General features: G+C 36.9%; 2 protein-coding genes across 5 annotated transcripts in view; both read right to left on the reverse strand.

Moving 5' to 3' along the window:
• Positions 1 to 14,944, reverse strand: part of LOC121853560 (transmembrane channel-like protein 5) — a 28,538-nt gene extending 13,594 nt beyond the window's left edge. For 2 of the 4 annotated variants that reach the window (XM_042347778.1, XM_042347776.1), the window contains exons 1-7: positions 13,417 to 13,680; positions 12,019 to 12,189; positions 7,660 to 7,855; positions 6,998 to 7,148; positions 6,096 to 6,247; positions 4,692 to 4,798; positions 2,304 to 2,464 (exon numbers count right to left, since the gene is read on the reverse strand). In XM_042347778.1, the coding sequence (XP_042203712.1) occupies positions 2,304 to 2,464; positions 4,692 to 4,798; positions 6,096 to 6,247; positions 6,998 to 7,148; positions 7,660 to 7,855; positions 12,019 to 12,189; positions 13,417 to 13,468 (990 nt within the window). In that variant the 5' untranslated portion in view covers positions 13,469 to 13,680. Of the gene's footprint in view, positions 1 to 2,303; positions 2,465 to 4,691; positions 4,799 to 6,095; positions 6,248 to 6,997; positions 7,149 to 7,659; positions 7,856 to 9,144; positions 10,196 to 12,018; positions 12,190 to 13,416; positions 13,681 to 14,867 lie in introns of those variants that run through there. The other 2 variants (XM_042347777.1, XM_042347779.1) reach the window with 2 other exon arrangements.
• A 2,802-nt stretch (positions 14,945 to 17,746) lies between these two features.
• On the reverse strand, positions 17,747 to 24,415 carry LOC121853561 (THO complex subunit 4-like). Its single transcript, XM_042347780.1, has 5 exons — positions 24,095 to 24,415; positions 21,211 to 21,366; positions 20,165 to 20,414; positions 19,668 to 19,856; positions 17,747 to 18,122 (listed from the first exon to the last, which is right to left on the reverse strand). The coding sequence occupies exons 1-4, from the start codon at positions 24,317 to 24,319 to the stop codon at positions 19,669 to 19,671; spliced, it is 819 nt and encodes a 272-aa protein (XP_042203714.1). The 5' UTR covers positions 24,320 to 24,415; the 3' UTR covers positions 17,747 to 18,122; position 19,668.
• Between the last annotated feature and the right edge of the window lie 130 nt (positions 24,416 to 24,545).

Here is a 24,545-nt window from a genome sequence, read left to right on the forward strand (position 1 = left end):
CTCCCCATCACTGTCTTCGTCACCCAATACTATATCAATACCATTCAAATCAAACAACTCTTGATGAATAGCACTACTGTTGAGGGCGTGGAGGAGCGAGGCGGGTCACGAGACGTCAAAGGACGTGCATCCATCACGATAGCTGGTGGATAACTGGACCACTAGTCTTGAGACAAAGATTATGTGCGAGTTGAGTTGCCAAGTAAATAAATATCCTATACAAAGCACTTCATCCCACGTGGACGTTCAAACTACGCCGCAAAAATTAAGGATGTGGCGAACGCGGATGTTGAGGAGCATCACCTGGGATTAACTTGGGATGAGTCACCTGCTCGTATGACTGTTGGTTAATATAGGGATGAGTCACCTGCTCGTATGACTGTTGGTTAATATACAGTTCTTAAGAATTTGCAAATGTTTCCCATAAGAGAATTTTCAGTGATCCACCACATGGCAGAAGATAAACTCATCACCAATATTCAACTATTCTAATATATCTCTAGAGTTGTAATAAATCTCCAAGGATGTATTAAATCTCTGGGGTTATAATTTATCTGCATTGTTGTAATTTATCTCTAGGGTTGTAATCAATCTCCAGGGTTGTAAAAAATCTCCAGGATTATAATTTATCGCCAGGGTTGTAACAAATCTCCAAGGTTATAATATGCCCTTTCTAAAGCATACCCAGATAGGTTACTTGGCATCACTAAGGAAGGAACAAGCCAATCTATATTACTTAATCACTAATAGAGAAACTAATATAAAATTTCAAATATATGAGAGGCACAATTACAGGTGTTTTATCACTCCACTGAAGGTGCAAAAGCTCAACACTAACTATGTACGGTGCAAACATCAGATTATTTCTTACCATTGTTTACCACCATCCAGTTTCCTTGGAAAGATGCAAGAAGTAAAACATTTCATAAAACTCTCTAATCATAGACCACACAAGAGCATGATTAAAAAGAAATTCATATAAAAAATCATATCACATTGATAATCTTACTGTTAAGTATTTGTTGCCATTACCTGACCAACAAGGCTTCACACATCTAGTAAAGTGTACAAATAACCAATGAAAAAAGTAAAATAAATAAAATATCAGTCTTCATAGTTAAATTCACCTGCCAGACAAGCTCAGCCAAATACAACCGCGTGTAAAACATTTCAACCAAGAACAAGATTAAACTTCCGCGAGGCCAAAAATAACAAGGGGGTGCACAGGGCAGTGTAGGTGTAGTACAATTACCAAGGAAATAAAAACTGAGCGGAGAGAGAATGGTCGACGTGAAGAAGTGAAATGACTGGGTGTTGTGCAGAAGTGAAATGACTGGGTGTTGTGCAGAAGTGAAATGACTGGGTGTTGTGCAAAAGGGAATTGACTGGGTGCTGTGCAGAAGTGAAATGACTGGGGTGTTGTGCAGAAGTGAAATGACTGGGGTGTTGTGCAGAAGTGAAATGGACTGGGGTGTTGTGCAAAAGTGAAATGACTGGGTGTTGTGCAGAAGTGAAATGACTGGGGTGTTGTGCAGAAGGGAAATGACTGGGTGTTGTGCAGAAGTGAATTGAGAGGGTGTTGTGCAGAAGTGAAATGACTGGGTGTTGTGCAGAGTCGAGAAGAAACACAGTAGAGATAAATTGCCTGCCGAGGTGTTCCGTTCAGGAGATTAAACCTGTAGGCAAGAAGTAACGATAGAATGACAAGTGAGAGAGAGATTCTAGATACAACTATGGAAAAGAACAGTCCTAAAGTGTACTGTTGACGTCAATAAGCCAACAAATCAGATATACTGTGCTAGGGAGAAAAAAAAATACTGTAAAAAAATAAACACATAAAAGACAGAGGAACATTCACAATCAAGCAAGCAAAACAGAAGATCGATCATGTCAAATGGTGCTGCAACATGTGAAAGTAAAAGGTCAACAAAGCGACATAATAAATTGATAATCATAAACCTGAGGAGATGGTTCTAAGGCATAAAACAATCTCTATAGAGTATTATAGTTATGATGCACTACTTACACTACTACAAAAGGAACTGTACAATGGAGATTATACACAAGAACATTTAGATACTAATACTCCAAGTTAATGCATTTGTTTCATTATATAAAAAATACAAAATTCTCATTAAAAGCTATGATAATATTGGACCAGTTCTGTGAGTGTTTATTAATTTTCCACTTACAAAGAACTGCTCAAAATGATGTCACAGCCTCCTATATACTGTCTTGAGGTCTAAGATCTACAAGTTGTTCATCCATAGGAGAATGGAGAATAAACAAAACTTCAAACTTACAGCCCCAGTCAGCCAGTCTAAAGCACCAAATTGCCCATTGTCTGTGTAAGAGGTAGAACTGTCAGCATCATCTGCGTCACTCTTCTGGGAGGTGAGTGATGGGTCGGCAATATTTGTGTTGGGAAGAGAATCACTCACCCGCATGGCTGACGCAATCATTTCTGTAATCAATGAAAGGAAAGTTTAGTAAAATTAAATTTTATAAAACAGATTGACTGTGACAAAATAATTACTCTATTTAAAACAGAGAAGAATGAGAGGATTCAACAACCATGATCAGAAGAACCCAAACTTACTACACTCCATGATTGAAATAAAATGATTAAAAAGCAATTTTTGACATGGTTAAGTGTTATGAATGTCATAAATTATGGTAATACTTGCATTTTCACATTACTGTAATGCACTGTATTGTACATACTTTTTAAACTCCTCTTCAACCCTCAAAATAACAAATAAATGACCAAATATTGCATCTGTGAGCAGTAATTAGGGATATACACTTAATACATATTGATATATTATAATATTATGAACTGAAAACTTTAGTCCTATTTGTATTTTTCTATGCAATTACTGTGCATCACCTGGACTACAGTACTGAAAATTCTTAAAAATCGAATCTTTTTAATAATAATAATTCTTTAATAAATAAAGTGATGAGTATACAGTTTATAGGTTCCCAGGAATATTTGGCAAGAGATTAAAAATTTAAATACACATGATAGGTCCCATGAACTACATTCTTGACCGTCAGTAAAATATATAATATAACTCTATAGAATATATATTTTTTAAACACAACCTATAAGAACATGCTGCAACGTACATAAACAGAAGAACTCCTGCTAACACTTATATTTTGGTCTTATGAAAGCAAATTTAAGTGCAGTACAAATAGTTCTGCTATAACGCGATAATTGTGTTCTTGTAAAATATCGTGTTATAGAAAATCGCGTAATAGAAATAACAGGGCTTATGGAGAAAATAGGGTTAGGTGCAGTTTACTCGAAATCGAAAAAATTTAGTAGTTAGCCTAACACAAAGGATAGCACAGTCTAAATAAATGTTACATTCATATCTAATAATGAAATCATACAGTAAATTTAACACTTTACCTTGAAAAAATATGAATGTAACTTGATGGGGGAGAAGGGTGATTTTGAGGTTGATAACATCAAGCTTCTCTTCAAGTGTTATATCCTTTCTTTTACGATAATCACCGGGAATTCTATCATCAGAATGCTTTTTGGAGATATTCTTCTTTACCATATTCACAGTTAATACCACAAAATTGGAGAAATAGTAAGCAAAAATCGCGTTATAGCAAACAAGCGATCGCGTTATACAAATATTGTTCCGAATTCATAAATCGCGTTAGAGCAAATTCGCGTTATCAAAACACGCGTTATAGCAGAACTCACTGTAAGTTTATTTTAGATTTATTTCTCCATATCTAACCCAAATACAATGCTGCAGAAGAATTTAACTTGAAACAGACCTTTTTTTATTGTTTTATGATTTCTCACATCTACAGTATTTGATTTCTGTACTCTTGTGGTCTCATTATGACATTTTTAACATTTAAATCAGTGTCTTGTCATAAATCATCTATGACATGCTTTCTTCCACCCCTGCTACAGATCACATGAAGAATAACCCCTAGATTATTTAATATTAAGATTAACTACCCTAATACTAACGTAATCTAACTTAATACAGTGGGGTATGCTATAACGAATCTAATTGGTTCTAGAACCTTGTTCGTTATAGCATTCGTTCGTTATAGGATTAATCCGTTCCAGGCCCCCAAATACAACCACTTAACACTGAAAAATATAATATAAAATTGTAAAAATTGTAAAAAAGTGCATAAATATGCATCTAAACCCCTGAAATAAAGAATATCATCAATATTTGTAATAAAAAAACAATAAATTAGTAAAAAAAAAAAAAAATTTTTTTTTAAATAATGTTCGCTGTAGGAGTTTCGTTCGTTATAGCATTCTCAATTTTATAGGTAAAACCGTTCGTTATAGGAATATTCATAGTAGGATCCGTTCGTTATAGCATACCCCACTGTATAACACAATATAACTTAACATAAATTAACCTAACTCCCAGCTTATTTCACATTAAGCTAAATCACCCTACCACTTACCTGCATTACATAACCTAACCTAGCATACCATAACATAGCTTTAGGCACCTTTAGGGCATTTATTCATAATGTGATACAAGCTGGGGGACTAATCTATAGGTGATCTGACTCATTAGAGAATTATATCAGAAAGAGACCTAATTAAAATTGATTGGCTACCAACTTCTTTTTAACACTGAAGAGATAACCAATAATAAGTCTCATATTTTCAGAGATACGATACTTACCAGACCCGTCGTTGACCAAAAAGACCAGAGCTGCCGTATTATTGGCGCTCGGTGGATCATTAACACGTGCGTGAGCCAGAAGCTGAGGTGTCAAGAGGAATCCACACCTGACGAGCAGAAGATTTTCGGAAATTCTAGTAAATGTAACACTATGAACAATAATATTTGGACCTCCCCTGAAGACTAAACACCCAAGATAAATTCAACTGATGATTAAATACCCTAATGCTAACTTAACTCAACCTAACCACCCAAAATATAACCCATCCTAACCCCCAACCTACCCCTCCCAAACTTATGAAGCCTAACCCAACCTAAACACCCAAACCAAACCTCCCCAAACATAACCAAATCTAATCTCCAGAAACTTAATCCGACCCAACCCTCCCAAGCTAACCCCAGCACTCTCAAAGGCTAAACAATGTCTATCACAAAATTATTACTTAAACAAAAATAATGCAATTGTCAGATGTGATTCTTATACAGTATGTACCAAACAAAATGTACAGTGGTCCCTCGATTAACGAGTTTTTTACGAGCCGACTTCAACATGTTTTCGCTTGCATTTGGCGGTCCACCAGCTGTAGTATTAGTCCGCCAATACAGTAATCGGTTTTAGGGCTTAAATTCCTTACTATTTTAGTAAATATCAAGAAGTTTATACGATTCAATAATTTTAAAAGTTTAATATTAACTTTTTTAGTCATTTTAACAATTATTGAACATAACTGAAGGTAAAGAAACTAGTTTCTGGCGTGCCATCCAGCCTGTTAACACACCAGACAGGCGTTAGTCTCTCTCTGTTTTCCGTGGAGGTAACATCTTGCTTGAGACTCTCTTCAACTAAACGCTTTTTATCTGTGTTTCCAAGCAAATTATTGGTCATTTTGAAATATATTTTACATATTGACAATATATAATGTAGTGCATTGTTGATTTAAAGAAAATAATCTTGAAATACACCAAGAGAACTAAAATTTTATGGGTGAAATGGTGCCATGGGGTGACTTCTCTTCCACCCCAATGCCTTCTCTTCTTCCTTCTCCTCCACCCCCATTCTAATTCCCATCATCATCATCATCATCCAGGAGCCTTCTACATACACACCTCAAAGTAAGTGTACTTTTCTACCTTTTTTGTTGAATTTAGGCAATTTTCGGTGAGCTGGAACCAATTACCCAAAAACCCATTGAAACAATGGTTTCGGTTAACGAGTTTTTCGGTTAACGAGCAACCTGCTGGAACGGATTGTGCTCGTTAACCGAGGGACCACTGTACTATGAATATGCCATTTTATTATTTTATTTGGCTTATGTCAGTCGGTATTATGCAGCACAGAGACGCCCCCATAAAAAAGGGGGTTAACAATGATATTAAAAGAAAATACAACATTACATTACTTACACAAGGAAAGAAATACCCAGGTTAAGGAGGAAGAGATAACGCAGGAACCTGAAGTATGAGCCGACTCCAGTCCCAAATGTCCCTTCAATCTCTTTAAGCTCCTTGTGCCACAAACTGTAGTCATGAACTGTGTCACGCACCGACTGACGTAGCTGTAACAACAAGAGAAGGAAATGTCATTAGCGATGGAGGATGGCGGAGTCTTTCTATTTCAAAATATTCCTAAATCTCTGTGAAGCTGGTTTTGTTTTCTAAGTTAAATTAAAGATCATGAGATTTTATTTTGGTTGACTGATTTGCAGGGTATTTTTTTTTACAGTATTCGAGAACCCTAAATGATTAATTTACTATATTTTAAATAAGAACCTAAAAATCAGTACAAATAAAGTCTGATCATTGCAGAGAACATTTGTGTTTTTTGCAATAAATGTTAAGAAGAAGTAAAACTGCTCATAATATGTTAAGAAGTTATACTGCTCAAAAACTTTATGTAGATGAGACACTGGAGTCAGACTACAGTAGTGTATATTGAATCTATACTCTCCATACAGTAGTGTACCAAAATGTGGTGATCACTAACTCTTAAAACAAGTTTCCATCATTCTTCCTAAAGTAAATCAGGAAAGTGACACAGATATATACAGTATACGTGTACGTACTTGTATTATTCCTATCGTGATATTGAACAGTAATACTTGTTCAGGTCAATGTTAATTACAAATCTATCTTGCACTCATTAATACTCATTTAAAGTTAGAGTATTTAGCATGAAAATAATTCTCATCCTCATTCATAATCACAAATACGATAAACCCGTAACATTTTTGCTGGACAACAGATATGCGCAAAACTCAAACATGAAAAATCTGATGTTAAGACTGTAGGTGTAACTGTCCACATACCTTGTACCACCACATGCTAATGCTGTACTTGAGGTACTTTATCCTGGATATGGTTTGAGCAGCGGAGCGGTGTGAAGACCGACGGGCGGTTAGCTTTCTCCGTAATTCCTTCTTCACTCGCAAGGGTTTGGTTAACTCCCGGAGCGTCTCCCTAGAACGATGAGAAAGATACAATTGGAATACTTCTGTTAATTCAGTCTAAATCTATTAAGTGATACAGTATTTATAATGACTTTCCTATACTACTGTATATTGTAGACAAGATCACCAACAAATCTACTTCCTTCTATTAACCCCTTGTGTATGGGGGACTCTCTGCGCTGAATAAAATCATGTGGCCTTAGCCAAACAAAATCTTAAAAGTGGCATCCATTTAGTGAAGGGTTTAAATAACTTCTTTATCATGCTACTAATCATAACCTCTCTCACTACACCACTTTAACACCACAAGTGCTGTATCAACATCCATCTCCCTTCACACTTTAATCATTCCTATTAACAATCTCTATTCATAGCTTGGGTAAAGGTAATACAAACATTATAGACATGACTGAAGGTAAAATATATCACATAAATATTTTGATCATCAGTTTCTTTGGGTTGTTTGCCACTGATAAAAATGACAAGCAGAGTGGAACTCATTAAATGGTGTCCTGTCTCACCTCATCTTCAACTCCCCGTCCACATCATCTGACATAAGCTTCTCATCCCCCACCATGGCCTCAGCAATCTCATCTACGGCCTCTTCCTCGGTGTTGGGGCTTACACCTCTCCTTCGTCGAGCTATCATGGTGTTGAACCAGGCAGAAGGTCGATGTTCACTGCCATAATGAAGGGTGTGGGTGCTGAGAAGTTCTCCTGGAAGGAAAAGTTATTCTTAAATAACACAATACAGCACTAAGTTAATAAAAAGTTTGTTAGTTACATTAACACGAGAGAAAGTAATACTGTAAACAAATATGTACATGAAGTTGCTTCTGCTTACACAAAACATTGTCTTATTAAAAAATACTGAAAAATAACAAGTGGATGAATTAGTGAATAAAATGACGAAAAACACAGATGGATGAAGCATTAATGATTAGATGCATGACATGTAATAAGGTAGGAGGTAGTGGACTTACACTAGATAACTGGATGAAAACAGTAATTATATCACTGTCTATAGGAAGGTAGAGTTAAACAATGAGGTAGAGTTATGGAACAGCAAGTCCTCTACAGTGCATTTGGTAAAGTGTATAGAAAGACTGTGACTAAAGCCCTAAAAGACTGCTTAGGATTTTATAACATCATATGCCCCTCAAGATATTTTTCAAGTCTTCATTATACTTCTTGCAATGTTAGTTGGGTAGTTTTCACATTTTATAAACATCCTGTTATCCTAATAGCTTTTATCTTATCTTGTTACAGCCTGGGCATCAAGACTAAGAGGGAATCTGTGGGTACTGCAATAGGTGGGTAAAATCTAATTAATCATCATGGAAGTTTCACAGCCATTTTCCACACTGGCAAATTTAAGCAAGTTTTATGGTTGCATAACTTTCCTATTGCCAACCCACATCTACAAAGTGGAAATTGAGCATTATCCTCACAGATGAAGATTTATATGTACAACCATCAAATAGGACATACAGTACTTAAGTGACACAGTAATCATATAAACTAGCAAGACACTTTAGGGAGGTTATGAATTCTTTGGGTATTGCTGGCAACTTGCTGAATGCCTAGAAGAGGGTACAGTATTAGCACTCATGTGAAGTGGGCCTTACAGCGGACTACGAGAGCTGTGGCTAGCTCGTGCAGTTTGAAATATTACTGTAAGGTATCATAATATTGAATAGAGGTGTTAAAATAGCAATTGCAGAGAAGCAGGGTTGAGAATACAGTAGCGAGGTATTCTTGTAAAGGCAGCTGAAGAATGAACTTACAAGGTCAGAATGAAGACAGATTACAAGCAAAGGAATGTAGAGTACCATTATACTATATACTGCTGTACACATATGAATAGGTACATTAACTGAAACATTATCATAAAGTACAGCACACCAGGATGTGTACAAAGAATATATACAGGAATACAGTCTACAGATATCATAAAAGGAACATGATCTACAGATTGGTTAATTTATACATAGAATCTTACATACCTGATCCTCTGCACTCATCATCGGCAAACCTGACTCTTCGCCCCACGGGCTCATAGAACTGCATTTCAATACTTTCAACTGACGTGTGTGCCATAGTGACTATTTCTTTTGTGATTTATATATGACGGAAAAAAAAAAAAAACCCAAATTTCATGGAAAAATATAGAGGTCTGATCAAAGAACTGTTCGGTAAAACAAATGTAAGTTTGAAAGTCTCGCCAAATATACGCAAGATATTTCAGTCTTATTTAATTAACCATAACTTAGCCAACTAACCCTAAGCCAACTCAAGCCACAAACCAGCCTACCCTAATCAATCTAAACCAACTCAAGCCACCAACCAACCAAACCTGATCTTACCAACCACCCTAACCTAACCAATCTAAGCCAACTCAAGCAACCAATAAATCTAACCCAACCTAACGTAACTTAACCATGATACGAACATAAAAAAAAAAAAAAAAACAGGAAACACGAAACTAACTTGGAGTCATAGATGATAAGGTTATAACAATGCAGAGAGTATTTCTAAAAGTGCAATGATATACTGGGCGAGAACACACAGACTCGGTTCATAGACACAAGAACACACAATAACAACAAGGCGTATGGCTAGTACAGTATAAAGAGGATACAGGATTACCCATGTCGAATTATCACAGCACAGTTAAAAAAAAAATGCTGTTGAAATAAAAAACTACAGGTAATGTCAAGAGATTTTTTAATGGAGGACATATAAGTTCAGCTTTTCACACCCAAGTGCATGTTTTAATGAGAACCTCCCTCGCTAAATTTAACAAGTACAGTATTAAACATTTGCATCTAATTCCAAAAGTAGACTGCGACTTAAATCATTGTTGGAGATATCTTGCAGACATTACGAGACCTTCGGTTGATGATAAGCTCAAGCCAAAAATCTGCTATATATTATTATACTGTACAGCACACCATTTGAACCTCAACATTTACTAACAAAAGAAAATGAACTTTGAAATAACATTGTTGGTAATTAGCTGAAGTGTCACAAATAAGGAGACGAACTACAAACACACATACGTCACACACAAGCTCAGAAATAAAGTGACTTCCTGACATGTCATTTCCTGCGCTGGGGAAGGCTAGATAACAGGGTGAGGGGAGACCGAACATCAAATACAATTATTAATGGCACAGTCTACAAGCCACATAGCAACACCAACATATACAAGCCACATAGCAACACCAACATATACAAGCCACATAGCAACACCAACATATACAAGCCACATAGCAACACCAACATAAGCATCCATATACTGAGTGTTCTATGTTTTTTTGTTTTTCTTTTATATTTTTGTCACTTAACAGCTTACTACTCATCCGGGCAGTTGGTCTATCCAGTGTGTTGTGTGATGATGAGCTATATGAAGTGACACAAATTTACCATATGGGATTTTGTTACAGAAATAGAACAACTTGGTGAAATACATCTGATAAAACAGCTAAACAAGAAAAGGGATAAAGTATGGCAAGGAATGAAGGAAAAATATGAATTACCCTTCATTCTAGCCACCCTGTACCATTGCTGGTTAAAACTGTACTTGAAAGAATGGAAAAAAAAATGGAACTACACTGCAAGTTTCTGTGAAGTAATGTACAGTGTGTGTGTGAAGATTCTCTGTTTAATTTGTTCTTTCTATGACATCAAAATACCAGCATGTAAGAGGAATGTTATCTTGAGCATACAGGACTATATATTTTTAGTAAACTTCAATACATGTTTAAACTTCTAGAGGAAGACCATGACAATAATAGTGGTACCTAGAGCTTCAGGTATATTGCTGCTGTTCCGAAGTAATAAAAATAATGTACGGCCAAACAATAATACGTAAACGACTCAAGTACAGTATTACAAAGTTGAATGTGGTTTACTGTATGAGAGTAAAATACAGTAAAAAAAAATACATAATGTTGTAACTGCGCTTAAACAACTAAGGTCTTTAAGCGTGTAACAATGTCAGTATACAATCAACTCTGAATGATTACCAGGTTGTAAGCCATATATGCACAGGTCTTCTAACTTAGCTGTGGAGTAATTAGACTATAAGAGGAATGGACTGTAAATAATCACAGGTCAGTACATAAGTGAAGAATGAACTACTGTATATATTTAAAAACCTGAGAGATTGGGTTGTTAAGAGCGTAAAGGTGATGGCAGGGAAGAATGGACCTTATGTGTGCGACAGGTTACTAAAAAGGTACATGAAAAGAAGCAACAGACTATAATGGGTAAATTTTATAGTCAGATGAGAATGACAGACATGGTCAATGAGAGTCAGAGACGTAAGTTAGTTTGGTTGCTGTGTTTATTGGGTCAAGTTGTACTGTATTAGTTCTGGTTCATCATTCTCTTTCTGTTACCTAGATAAGATACTTTCCGTACGTTGTATTTTGTAATTCTGTACTGGAATTTGAGATTAGTTCATGGGCCTTTAAATTCTGTTTTGACTGGATCTTCTTACATAACGTTGATGAGAGTGCAAAGGGTTCAATACTATATAAATCATAGAGAAATGCCTCCCTTATGTAGTGCACAGTGAGGCTTACTCAAAATGGGGTATGAGTTTGTGTAAATGACTCTGAAGTGATAGTGAACAGCTAGTTAACTAACCCTCTAAAATAGATTCTCTCTCCTCTTGAACCCTTGAAGGATGTGACTCACTTTATCCCCCTTTTTTTTAATCACATTAACAACAAACAAACATTCTCCTAGGACATATTCTTTCAAAATCATTCACTATTATATGTAATGTTTCTTCTAACTGATTTTTAAGCACAAAATTTATCAATAAAAAGGACAGTGACTGAGAAATTTCCACAATCCCTCAGACTTACCTTCATGACGCGAGGGTAACGTGTGCTGTAGGTGGTGCTCTCGGCCATTGTACGAGTGATATCTTATCGAGTCTTGGCTGCGTCTCTGACTCAGGTGGACATCGGTACGAGCTCGTCGTAAGTGTACATGGCTGTAATCTTCGTCACTTGAACTTGTTTGTTCGTAGTTGACTGAATAAAATAAAGATTGTGTAACTAATTATCCATAAAAATATAAACTTTTGCAACATATGTTAACTACGGTGGCTTATTAGAGTTTACTGATGAAAAAATATCACGTCATTTGACAAATTTAGAGTTTAATTTCAAAGTAATTGATTTGGGATTATGTAGATACAATAATTTGCTATTGAATTATCATCTTATAGCCATGTATAAAACTCAAAAGTTATCATAAAATACAATCCTACAAATTGCACACAATTAATTACTTATCCTCAACACAGTAAACTGTATTTCTCATGATAGCTAATCATTCATACAACATATGATAACCAGTAACAAAAACTGTTATTGTTGACTTGTTCCACCATTATGACCTATGAAAGTGGGTTCTATAGGCCTGACTAGTGGCAGTGTAGACACAGCACACTGCACACTAAGCCCCTGGTTCACAAGGAGGCAGTGTGGCCGACAGTGCACTCACCCATCTTCACTTTCCCCAATTAAAAAGTTAGAACGTTAGATATACATTTACAGTTGGGTGAACTGTATTTCAATGTAATTTTATTTGTCATCATAACACTGAGGTACAGTGCTGAAAAGAATGCAGGTGTATAAACAAAGGTGATATAACAAAGGTACTCAAACTATCCATCCAGGAGCAAACTCGTCACAATGGTTTTAAATTGGACAAATTTATATTTAGGCGCGAGATGGACAAACATTGGTTTGGAAATAGAGTAATGGATGAGTGGAACAAGTTACCAATCGTCGTCATTAACTCGAACACGCTGGATAGCTTCAAACATAGGTTGGATGGATATATGAGCGATAGGGGTTGGGTGTAAACGGGACTGCCCAGTATGGACCAATAGGCCCGCTGCAGTTTTCTCCATTCTTATGTTCTTATCTTCTAAACCTTAAAGTGAGGCAGCCAATTGAGTACCTACAACACACACCTCCATTTTTGAGGTTCAGTTATGGGGCCCTCCCAGTCTACCCTGCTGTAAATGGGTACAGCACTGTACTGTACAGTACTTAACTTCACAACGTTATAAAAGTAAAGGCGGTCAGTGCAATACCAAACACACTGCCTCCTTATACAGTATACTGAAGCCTTAGTGAACAGCATGCTGTAACCACACTCCTCCCTAATGGGTAGTCATGCCTATGGGACCTGCTTTTAAACTACCATTAATTCACCAAAAATTATAAAACAACAATAGTAATACTTACCTTCATTCAGGGGAATGTCTTCAACCTCTACAGCATATACATGGGAAGCCATTTTTTATATTGCACAAGTGCACAAAGGGTCTGCTCCAATTTGGTTGGAGTCAGAACCAGTCACAGCTGCAGTTAACTCATCAGCACCAATACATATCATTCCCTGGGGAGTAGAGGAAATATAAATGTTGCATCAAGAGATAACAGATACAGTACTTTGGCAGCAACAACGTAACACTTCCAAAGGTCTCGACTAATGACAACGGGACTGTAAATATAATCCATCTGACACATTGCCTTATCTCAATTGACACAATCTGTAATAGAGATAAGATTAGCCTTTATCTATAAACATGGCACACCTCTTATATTTTGAAGACATACAATATTGTATAGTTAATACAGTAATTCAATATATTTTGCAGATTTAAAATAGAGATGGATATTTTCTTGTAAATAAAGATAATACATCATAGCAAAGCCATTGCCTTATCACTTCATTCTGCATGTACAGGTATAATTAAAGGTTACAATACAGTACAGTAGATCATTACTGTACTGTACTGTATACAGCCTTTAGTAAAGTTTTTTTTTTGCATCATATATTTAGGAAGTAAAAAATATAAAAACACAGTACTATCTTGTATAAATATTGAAAAAATCTGATTTACAATGACTATTAGTTATTAAGGTAAATGTCTGAGTAGAGGCACCACTATACTGTATATAGTAAATGTTTTTGAGTTAGTTTACTGAGCATTTGTTAACTGTGGTTAGTGGAGTGTCAATAAAACTGAGTTGCCTTAGTATATTCTGAACCAATGCGAATTTGTATAATGATTTTACTGAATAAATAACGGTCTATCTATCTAATAAAGTTCATGATCAATATCAACTCTTCCTGAACATACTGCATAACAAATGTTTAAACAAAAACTTTGGAAATAACAAAGGATAAACGTCATACATAACAAAGGATTAAACAATATCATACCTAACAAAGGATCAACAATATCATACCTAACAAAGGATTAAACAATATCATACCTAACAAAGGATCAACAATATTAACATACATAAAGGTTTAATATCATACTTTACAGGGATTTAAGCAAGATCATCATATATAACAGAAGTTGAACTTAGAATTTCTCAAGAACACTACAGAAAAAAAATACATAAGTTGCAATTCCTGGGATGGAAAAGGTCTAAAAGCCTCAGAGTATGAAACAACTTTTCATTTATACAATCAAACTGTAACATAACTATTCATGGTGTATAATAACGGTACAATAATACACTCCATTCCTTGCTTAACCACCAATCAACATTATTCAGTTTAACCATTCAAACTCTTAATACTTTGTTCTTTGAGCGTATATAGTCAACACTAATTTCTATTTACCATCATTACATTGAGTATTTTGATCTCCCAATATATTTCTAGTCATAATACTTACCATTAAAGCACTAACATCATCACTATAGCATCACCTCTTTGGCACACAACAAAGCACTGCACAGCTGACGAATCACGACCACATGACAATCAGCTGGCATGATGGCCAATGTTATAAATATACCAAGAACATAATGCCAAATTATTTATAAACTTATACCACTTTTTGACATGTTAACCTAATAAACATGAGATATATTTAATCAGTTGGAGGTAGAGTTTGACTTGATTGAATCACTTTATGATGAAATTAACTTATATTCTTGTTCGTGGTATATGTCCAACACTAACCCTGGTCCAGTCAGCTGTGTACAGTGTAAACAATGGTCTAGTTGTATTAGGGATCCACGAGTCACTTGTACCCCGCCCTCTCCACCTATTATCACTGTGTTTTATTATACTCTCTACATCTACCTCCACGTATTATTATATTTTTCTCTCGTCATAATTTGTCTATACACATGAAGTATGTTTGCATAGTCTATAATCATGACAAACCAACTTTTTTCAATACTTAATTTGACTTAATTAGAAAACATTGAATTAGAATACAATTGATGATAGTGTACACGTTAATTTCATGTCCTCAACATTATACAATTAACAAAATTATGTCGCCATAGCCGACAAAGCCTTAGAAAATTCTTTCGGTTCCATATTGTAACAAAGAAATATACAATATTATCCTAATTTCTAGCTTCTTTATATCCTATCTATAAGGATTAATTTTATTATTCATCTAAAAACTGATGTTTTGTAAAGCGACCCCGAGAGCTGGTGATGTGTAAAATGTTCGTCACACTGTAGTGGATACTCCCCCCAACAACTGATCACCTGCCGTTCGCTTACAGGTAGTAGAAGCCCCAGCTACATCAAGACTAGATCTCAGGTGCGGACGTAGGGGTACTACTGAGCACTGATTTCTGACCTTCCCAAGCAGCGACGAGTTCAGCACACAAGGCCTCTCTCGCTAACTGCACGGTGATTGGCCCTGCACACTTCACTTCCCTGATCCTGACCAACCATATAAATACGCGTAGGCCTGGCGAAAAGACACACGTTATCAAGAAACAAGAACACCACGAGACCCCAGGGGCAGAAGCCTCATCAAGATCACCCTCTCTGACTTCATCCACATCTACGAACACCAAGGGCACGACGACGACGAAGAACATGACCCAAACACTACCGAATGGACAGTCCAAGAGAGCAAGACGAGGAGGGAATAAAAAAAATCAACTTCAAGCTAACAAGAAAACACCACACTCAATCAAGCCGACCAAGTACTGAGAAACCATTGCCCAACGACACGCACCTGACTTTTGACCTGGAGTACTGCCCCCTCCAGGCAGGTTGCTGCCGCCTCAAACTTAAAACCCAAAATAACGCAAGCGGTGTTTAGCCACTGCATCTTTCCTCTCCCTCTAAAATTCACTTCAATCCTCTCTTTATCCTCCCCCCCCCCCGTCACTAGCATTTATCTATCTATCTATCTATCTGCGGAGTGGTCTACTCTACTCTCCTGAACCAGCAAGACCTCCAAACAAGCTCCTCACCAACCAGCTCCTTCACCAAGCTCCTCACCAACCAGCTCCTTCACCAAGCTCCTCACCAACCAGCTCCTCATCCAACAGGACCTCTGAGCAAGCTTCTCACCACACCAACTCCTTAGCACTGCACTGTACATACAATATATTCTTACGTTCTTACAAAACGCATCGTTTGTTTCTAATCTTACCTCCATCCCGAGTGAGATATCTTACATGTACGTACGTACGTGAGCCCATACAAAGAGAAATAGACAAACAGAATTTGACAACTGGCCACATACAGTACGCTACAATTGGTGACCCCCGGAGTACAGTACACTACAACACTTCTTTAATGTCTAACTAAATTGTTTAGTTTCTTGTTTGCGACACGTGGATTCTAAGGTTTATGCCTTTTTTCGAACTATACCTCCATGGTCTATGTACAATAAAAGACAAAAGTCGTATCGTGAAATTTGGTGAAAACATATGCCGAAGGGCTAAACTTTGGTGCATTGTGGTAGGGGGATCTCATAATGTTTCACGAGTTAAATATATTTAATCTTTGGACAAACCGTAACAAGACTTGTCTTTGATTGTACACCGTATACCTGTAGGCCTGAATGATTATATACTTATTTATTCTATATTCAAAATGGGCAGTAAAAACACCACGGAAAAAAATACAAAGAAATAATCATGAAAATTCAGTACTTTGATGAAATTATATAAATTCCAAGCTATTATGATTATAAATCAATCACCACCACAAATTTTACTTGTTATTAACTCACACTGGGAGTGCCTGTGTGGGTAGAGACAAAGTAACTGTCCTCAACAATGGAAGAGAGCAGTCTGTTGATGGAATTACCTCATTTCGTCATACCCATACAGTATTTCATAAGTTCTTACTCATCAGTTAACACCACCTTTTTTTTTACACCTTACAGCTCCTTACATTAATGGAAGATCGAGTCTACATTAAATATTAATGCAGCCAAATCGCTTAGACCCATCTCAATTTCATTTCCAATGTATTTAATTAATATTGCATTAACACCAGTACCATTTTATCCTAGGTATTTCTTGCAATGATCATTCACAAACTTTTTACTTTTGTATTCATATAACTTTCCTCCGATCTTTCAAAATTCTCTTCAATAACTACATTTAGAGCTGGCATGTTTGAACTAAACTTCATCTCATTGTTGGAATGTTTTCATATGGTAGTTTCCTTCAAATATTTCTACTGGTTATATATGTACATCAATTTGAACCAGTTTATCTAAACAACTACCGTATTAGGGTGTCATCTACACATCAAAACGGTTGCAAAATGAAAATAATTTACTCCAATACACAAATTTTATTCACAAAAAAAAGTAATTTCAAAGTGCTTTTGGCATTGGACAATTGTACTTAATGACCTAACTGATGACTCAAATTCATTCACCATACAATACTTTCACACCTACTTAAATCTAATGTGCTCTTGTAAACAAAGAACATTTGTAATTACACGAGATATAAATGTTATCTTCATAAAATAGACAAATAATGCCAACACAAGTCTAGAACAGATTGTCCAAAATTTTTTAAATGATTCCTAATTTATTATCAGAGGTAACATGTTACATGTTGTGTGGACACCCCTGTCCACTGTCAATACGTGATTTGCCAGTAAGCGCCCATCGATTCGCCCTTCAGTCACGACCCAACAAGATCTGCTGTGGAAGAAACTGAAATTAACGCATGAATAAAACTAAAAGTTGCATTAATTACCTTTGTCATGCAATGAATGACAGTCAATTTTGTACAATATATATGAACAGTCTCTCTACTTACTGCACTGCAAACAAGCATGAAGCATGAAAGTTACAGAAAATAATATATAAAAGAACAAGACACAGGATACTTGGGTGGTGGCAGGCAGGGAAGTGGGATCGGCGAGACAGTTGGGAAGATTGCCTGTAGCCGCCACACCACACTAGTCTCCGCACAACCGTCGATGGGGTTATGGAGGGCCCTGGCTCACCTCGTTTACCACCACGGCACGTTTCACCCCAAACCATCACCAACCCCAAGTTGCTTGCAGAAAGCCATTATCCGATAATTCGTTGTAAGGGACATTTTGCAGCCACAAATTTTGCTTTCAGTCACAGCAAGGTATGAAAATATGGCACTCGCTTGGGAATGAGGTCTAGCAGTTCACAACGTCCAGTCCATCTTTTTTTTATTATTTGCATCAAAAAATTCCTTTTAATCACAGCCATGGGGCATATATCTTTCATATTAAGGCACGATGAAATAAATTGGCACAATCAAACTTAGCAAAGAAATTACATGGGACCATCTAAAAGCTAAATTAAGAATTAACCAACAATGTCAGTACAAAATCCCTTGTAAAGATTGAACAATCCACTATTTTTTTTACATGTACTGTAAACAAGTAATTCATTAGCCCTACTTATAATGCAACTGTTTCTTTAGAGGTCAAGTGTTTTATTGGCGTCTTCTGTGGATACCATGTCTCCAGGTTTTATTTGGAGGCTTCATGAAACTATTACTTTAGTTGTCAATCTTCACAGTGTTCTTGATTTCTTGAGTAATCTTGCTTGGTCTTCAGGTCTTGACACTTCAAACACTTTATTGGGAGTAACACTTCCAAAACTTGACACGTCCAGGAATAACTTGTTAGTGCTTCTTTCTTGAAGTCTGCCCTTGGACTGGATGATGCCAAATCAACTTGCATTTGTGCAGTAGTATGTGTACACCAGCAGTTCCACTCTTTTATGTGGAACTGCAACACTTCAATTCAAAATAGATTTACTATTAACTTAATCTTCTCAACAAGCCATAAGTTTGCAAAATATGCATATTTTTACACATTCTAGATCACTAATTTGTGCCATTTTTTGAGTAACAAGCTGTTAGTTCTCATATACTATATAGAAATATTGTTGCAACATTTAAAAGTAAATTCAAGATCACTTAAATCTGTGCCAATTTTTCATTGAATGACCAAAATATTTCCACAACAATTTCCTGTCCTATGGACATGAGATAATGATGCACTACAAAACAACCCATCCCCACATCCCCACCAACGCTGGGCCCAATTCAGGTCTGGTAGGCCAGACCCAACACCCAGCAGCACCATGGCTGCCATCACTGAGGCAGACAAGTCGCAGCAGCCGGCAGTCAGCACCACCATACAAAAGTACCCAGATGATGATGATGATGGAAGGCCTGCACTCCTGGCCACCAATTACCTCACTTGTTGACCTGGTTGACATAGGCGTCAAGCTCAGCATCCAACTCTTCAGCGGTGGGCACCTTTGTCCTTTGCCCTCCCCGCCCTCCAAAGCCTCTGCCACGACCACCAATGCGGCCGCCGCCGCCTCTGGTCCCTCTGCCCCCTCTGGTGTTGCCACGCATACCTCTGCCGCCTCCACGACCACCTAATGGGAAAATATTAAAAACTAGGTTAGAAGACAAAGGTCTCATTTTGTTGATAACAGAAGCTGGCAGTTAGGAAACTAAAGACATTAGTATTTACTGACCAGAGGAAAATATTATACAGACAGTCACCGAGTTACGATCAGATTACGATGATCCACAAACGGTTCGTAACTTCGCTGTGACCCACTTACCAACTCTTTAGCTGTGCCTTTAAATTTTTTTAATAGTCTGTTAGAACATGCACAAACTTCTGGGGCCCATGATTTAAAAAATAAATACATAAATAACAAATAAAAAAATCACTTACCAAAACCAGAAACAGGTCGAGGTCCTTGTGAGAGTCTCTTGACAGGTGCAGTATTTCTCATCCCGACAGACGCACCATCCAAAGTGATGTTCATAGGTCGACCATCGAGATGAACACCATTGTACTGTTTAAGAGCTTTGTGAGCATCTGCTTGCCGCTCAAAAACAACATGGGCAGTACCCAACGATCTTCCCGAGCGATCATAGTGAACTGCTGCATTCCTCATTGTACCAAATTCAGCAAATAATTCCTGCAAATATAAACATACAAATTAATTGTTCTCAAGTCTTTCTATAATTACACCAATCAAAAACTGCATACAAACACCATTTACTGAAAGAAGGGCTAATGGCCTGAATTTAAGAAAGCTGTACTAAAACTGATCGTACAGTAAGTGACAAGATACAAAAAGTGGCTAAAACATGATCAAGAGCTGTGTTAGGGAGAGACACACATGACTCTGATGTCAGTGCTATGAATCAAGTACAAAAATGAAGCGCATCCCCAACACACATGTTTGAGTATGTGACACCCCACCTATGTACATCCTTGTGGTTACACCTTACTGTATGATTAATAAAAACAGCTTCAAAAAAATATTGTGGATCATAGGGATGCGATCTATGCTTTTTTTTCTCTGCATCGGGTTGTGGAAAATAAATAAATCTAACATTTTAACCAAATCAGACAAGTAAATCCATCACAAATTTAATAGTCATTAATAGGTACTTTACTGTGAAGATGTAAGAGACACAGCTAACTTAGTTATAATATTGTTCTGAAGAGATTCACTAATAATAAGAATATCGTGTTTTCTGCTGCATTAACCTCCAGTCTTCTTTGTGAGGATGCTACACTGATCCATGGTGATATAAGATTGTGTTAAATTTTGACTATCCTGTAATCAGTATAACACCATACACAATCAGAAGCCTTGATGAAATACTTGGCATAATAGCAATTACACCATCTTGAACAGTTTATAGAAACCATATAGCTTTCTCAATGTTTTAATTTAAAGTACTGACAACCAGATTTATACTCACGTGAATATCAGAATCGGAAACACCAAAGTCCAAATTTGAGATCAAAAGTTTTGCTGGTCCAGTCATCTGCTGCATACGCACCCCTCCTCCTCCTCCACCACCTCCTCCTCCTCCTCCCTGGTACATGTCATGGCTCCATCTACCATCTACATTGCCCTGTAAAAGTAGATAAATAAGTACATTTCTTCTTATTAAAACTATGTCAAAAAAAAACTTATGTCAAAAAAAAACTATGTCAAAAAAGACATTTCTTAACAAATTATCTCCTTCCTTACATTATGGGACAATAATAAAATTAACCTCACTCAATGAACACAAACTTGTGATAACATTTAATGAAGGGCAAGATATTCTTTGTTAGGTAGCTGGTCAACCTGGAGCACTGTCCATAAGTGTTATGATAGTGTACCCAGGTTTTAATTTTAATATACTGTACTACAGGTATATACCAAAAGTAGTCAACTCATCACTGAGGACTCAAAAGTAAAGTTGAATTATTCCCTTTTCTTGGGATTTTCATGAGGTAAGAATGCACGGTATCTTCTGTAGAAAAAATTGCCTCGTGACCTGGTTAAGATGTACAACTGTTAAATTATTAAAAAAGAAAACTAATGGTAAAGATTCATTTGTGACCATAATGGAAATTTAACGACCAAAAAAGAGGTTAATGTTTTACATGGTAATTTGGTAAAAATGTGACCTTTATTTTCATCACTGATGTTTATTTATGGAGACACATCCCACTTACATACAAAGAGAAAAAGGGGCTTCATCAGTTAAGACTTTTGCAGCAATTCCCGCACTTACTATTTTATTCTGCCTACCTCCTGACGCTTTTATTTAACTTAGGACAGAGCATCAGCGTCATATTACCAACAGATTAGTTTGACGTCAGCAGCGAGGAAATTTCTTGAATCAATTATAGCAAGTAGCATCCGATCGCATTTAGAGAAAAACAAATTAATCTTCAACTCTAAACATGAGTTTACAAAGGGAAAAATCTTGTCTAACAAATCTGCTAACGTTTTTGGGGAAAGTAGATAATGACAAAAATTACGATGTTATTTACTTAGACTTTAGCAAAGCGTTTAACAGAGTACCGCATCAGAGGCTTCTGAGAAGAGTTAAGGCTCATGGTATCGAGGAGAAAGTTATAAATTGGATAAAACCATGGCTCACCGATAGAACACAGAGGGTCAGTGTAGATGGTGTTAAATTTGAGTGGGGTTCCCCAGGGATCAGTACTGGGCCCACTCTTGTTCATAATCTACATAAACGATATAGATACTGGGATCAGCAGTGACATTAGCAAGTTTGCGATGACACCAAAATAGGGCAGCAGATTAATTCAGGGCAGGATGCAAATGCACTACCGTACAGGAGGATTTAAATAAACTGCAGGATTGGTCAGAAAAATGGCAAATGAAATTCAACACCAGCAAGTGCAGCGTACTTAATATTGGAAGAACAAATACTGGTAATGTATACAGCCTTAACATGAACCTGAAGAAGTCGACTTGTGAAAGAGACTTACGGCCTAGAAAACTGCGTTAATGTTCAAAATAAGGCAAACAGAATAAGTATTAGGTTTTATATCTAGAAGTGTAAGTAATAAGAGTGCGGAGGTCATATTGCAACTATATCTTGCGCTAGTCAGGCCGCACCTCGATTATGCTGTTCAGTTCTGGTGCCCTTATTATAGAATGGATATCAATTCACTGGAAACGGTGCAGCGAAGAATGACGAAAATGATTTCGGGACTTCGAAATCTACCATATCAAGATAGATTAAAGAAACTAAACCTGCATTCTTTAGAAAGACAAAGAGTGCGGGGAGATATGATAGAAGTATTTAAGTGGGTGAAAGGAATCAATAAAGGAGATATAAAGTTCTTATAATATCCGAGCAGGATAGGACTCGTAGCAACGAATTTAAGTTGGATAAGTTAAGGTTTAGGAGGGAGATATGAAGGAACTGGTTCACAAATTGGGTGGTGGACGAGTGGAACAAGCTTAGCAACTTTGTAGTAAGTGCTGGAACGCTGGAAAGTTTTAAAAAGCGGCTAGATAGGTTCACGGATGATAGAGTGGGAGCAATGCTCGACAGGAGCTGCCATGCACAGGCCAACCGGCCTATTGCAGACTCCTTATTTTCTTATGTTCCTGCATCCAGAGTGTTAAATAAGGTAAGTGATGTAAAAATAGGTATTTTAGAATGGGTCAGGTTTTCAAGGTTTGACTGGTGTTTAATTAGTGTATTAACCCCACATTTTCCCTCACCTTCAATGCTCAGCCCACTTTGTAATAAACTATGGTGTCGGTAGAGGGTCCATCTCCATAAATGTACAGGTATTAATTGACAAAAATGGAGGAAACGAACCTATTAACCTACAACCAACCCCTATCGCTCCTATACCTGTCCAATCTATATGAACTAGTTAGTTAGACGTTTGGATTTTAGGCCTAGAATCAAGAGAAAAACATGTGGAACCATATTTAGGTTATTAATTTCCCATTATAGTGCTTACCAGATTTTTACCAAATTAAATTAATACAGTAAGTCATTCACAATGTTTTTACCACACCTTCACAAACAAAGTAGGAAAAAAATGTCAGCTTACTCTTACCCTAAACAAATCTAAAAGTAACTTACCCTAATATAACCTTTAAAATGCTTATTAGTTTTATCATTATCTGTTAATGGTATTTATATATAGTGAGAAATTTTTCCGTTTAACCACACAAGAAAATCCACACGTACACATGACTCATCCTTTGGCCGGATCTCCATTAAACCAGCTAAATACACCCAAAATTATAGGTTATCTAGGTTATTTATGAAGGTAGTTAGTGTATATAAGAAAAATGAGACGGTTATTACTTACCCTTTGTCCGAATGGTTGTCTGTTCCCGGTGGTGATGGGTCGCTGGCCCTGACGCCCGCGGTTTGGTCCTGTAGAGACGCCGCCACCACGTCTTAATGCTCCTCTCCCTCTTCCTCTCATACCTCTACCAACACCTCCTCCTCCTCCTCCTCCTCTCCTGTTACCTGGCTTGATCTTCTGTGTCTTTATGATGTCGTCTAAACTCATATCCACTTTCGTCGCCATATTAACGGGTGTTGTGTGAGGTGATGAAGGTTGTCTCCAGGGTTTACTAATATGGCGTCTCCAGCACCGTGACCCACAATGCTCTGTACACTAATGCCGGCTGGGTCTCAATCCTTGGGTATATAAGGGCTTACCTAACTCGTGATGCAACCTTTCCTTAACCTCATCTTCACGTAATCTTAAGTCCAGTATTTTCCTTTGTCATAAATACTTTTAAATTATTTAC

This window comes from Homarus americanus, unplaced genomic scaffold, assembly GCF_018991925.1.
Source record: "Homarus americanus isolate GMGI-L3 unplaced genomic scaffold, GMGI_Hamer_2.0 scaffold4896, whole genome shotgun sequence".
NCBI classification, from domain to species: Eukaryota; Metazoa; Arthropoda; class Malacostraca; order Decapoda; family Nephropidae; genus Homarus; species Homarus americanus.

What these genes read in the sequence shown, in the direction of transcription:
- LOC121853561 (XM_042347780.1), bottom strand. Translation starts at nt 24,319, where the DNA reads ATGGCGACGAAAGTGGATATGAGTTTAGACGACATCATAAAGACACAG. An exon ending in TTTCCGATTCTGATATTCAC is followed by an intron (nt 20,415 to 21,210) that starts GTGAGTATAAAT and finishes TTATATTTGCAG; the next exon opens with GAATTATTTGCTGAATTTGG. An exon ending in TCGACCTGTTTCTGGTTTTG is followed by an intron (nt 19,857 to 20,164) that starts GTAAGTGATTTT and finishes TTTTCCCATTAG; the next exon opens with GTGGTCGTGGAGGCGGCAGA.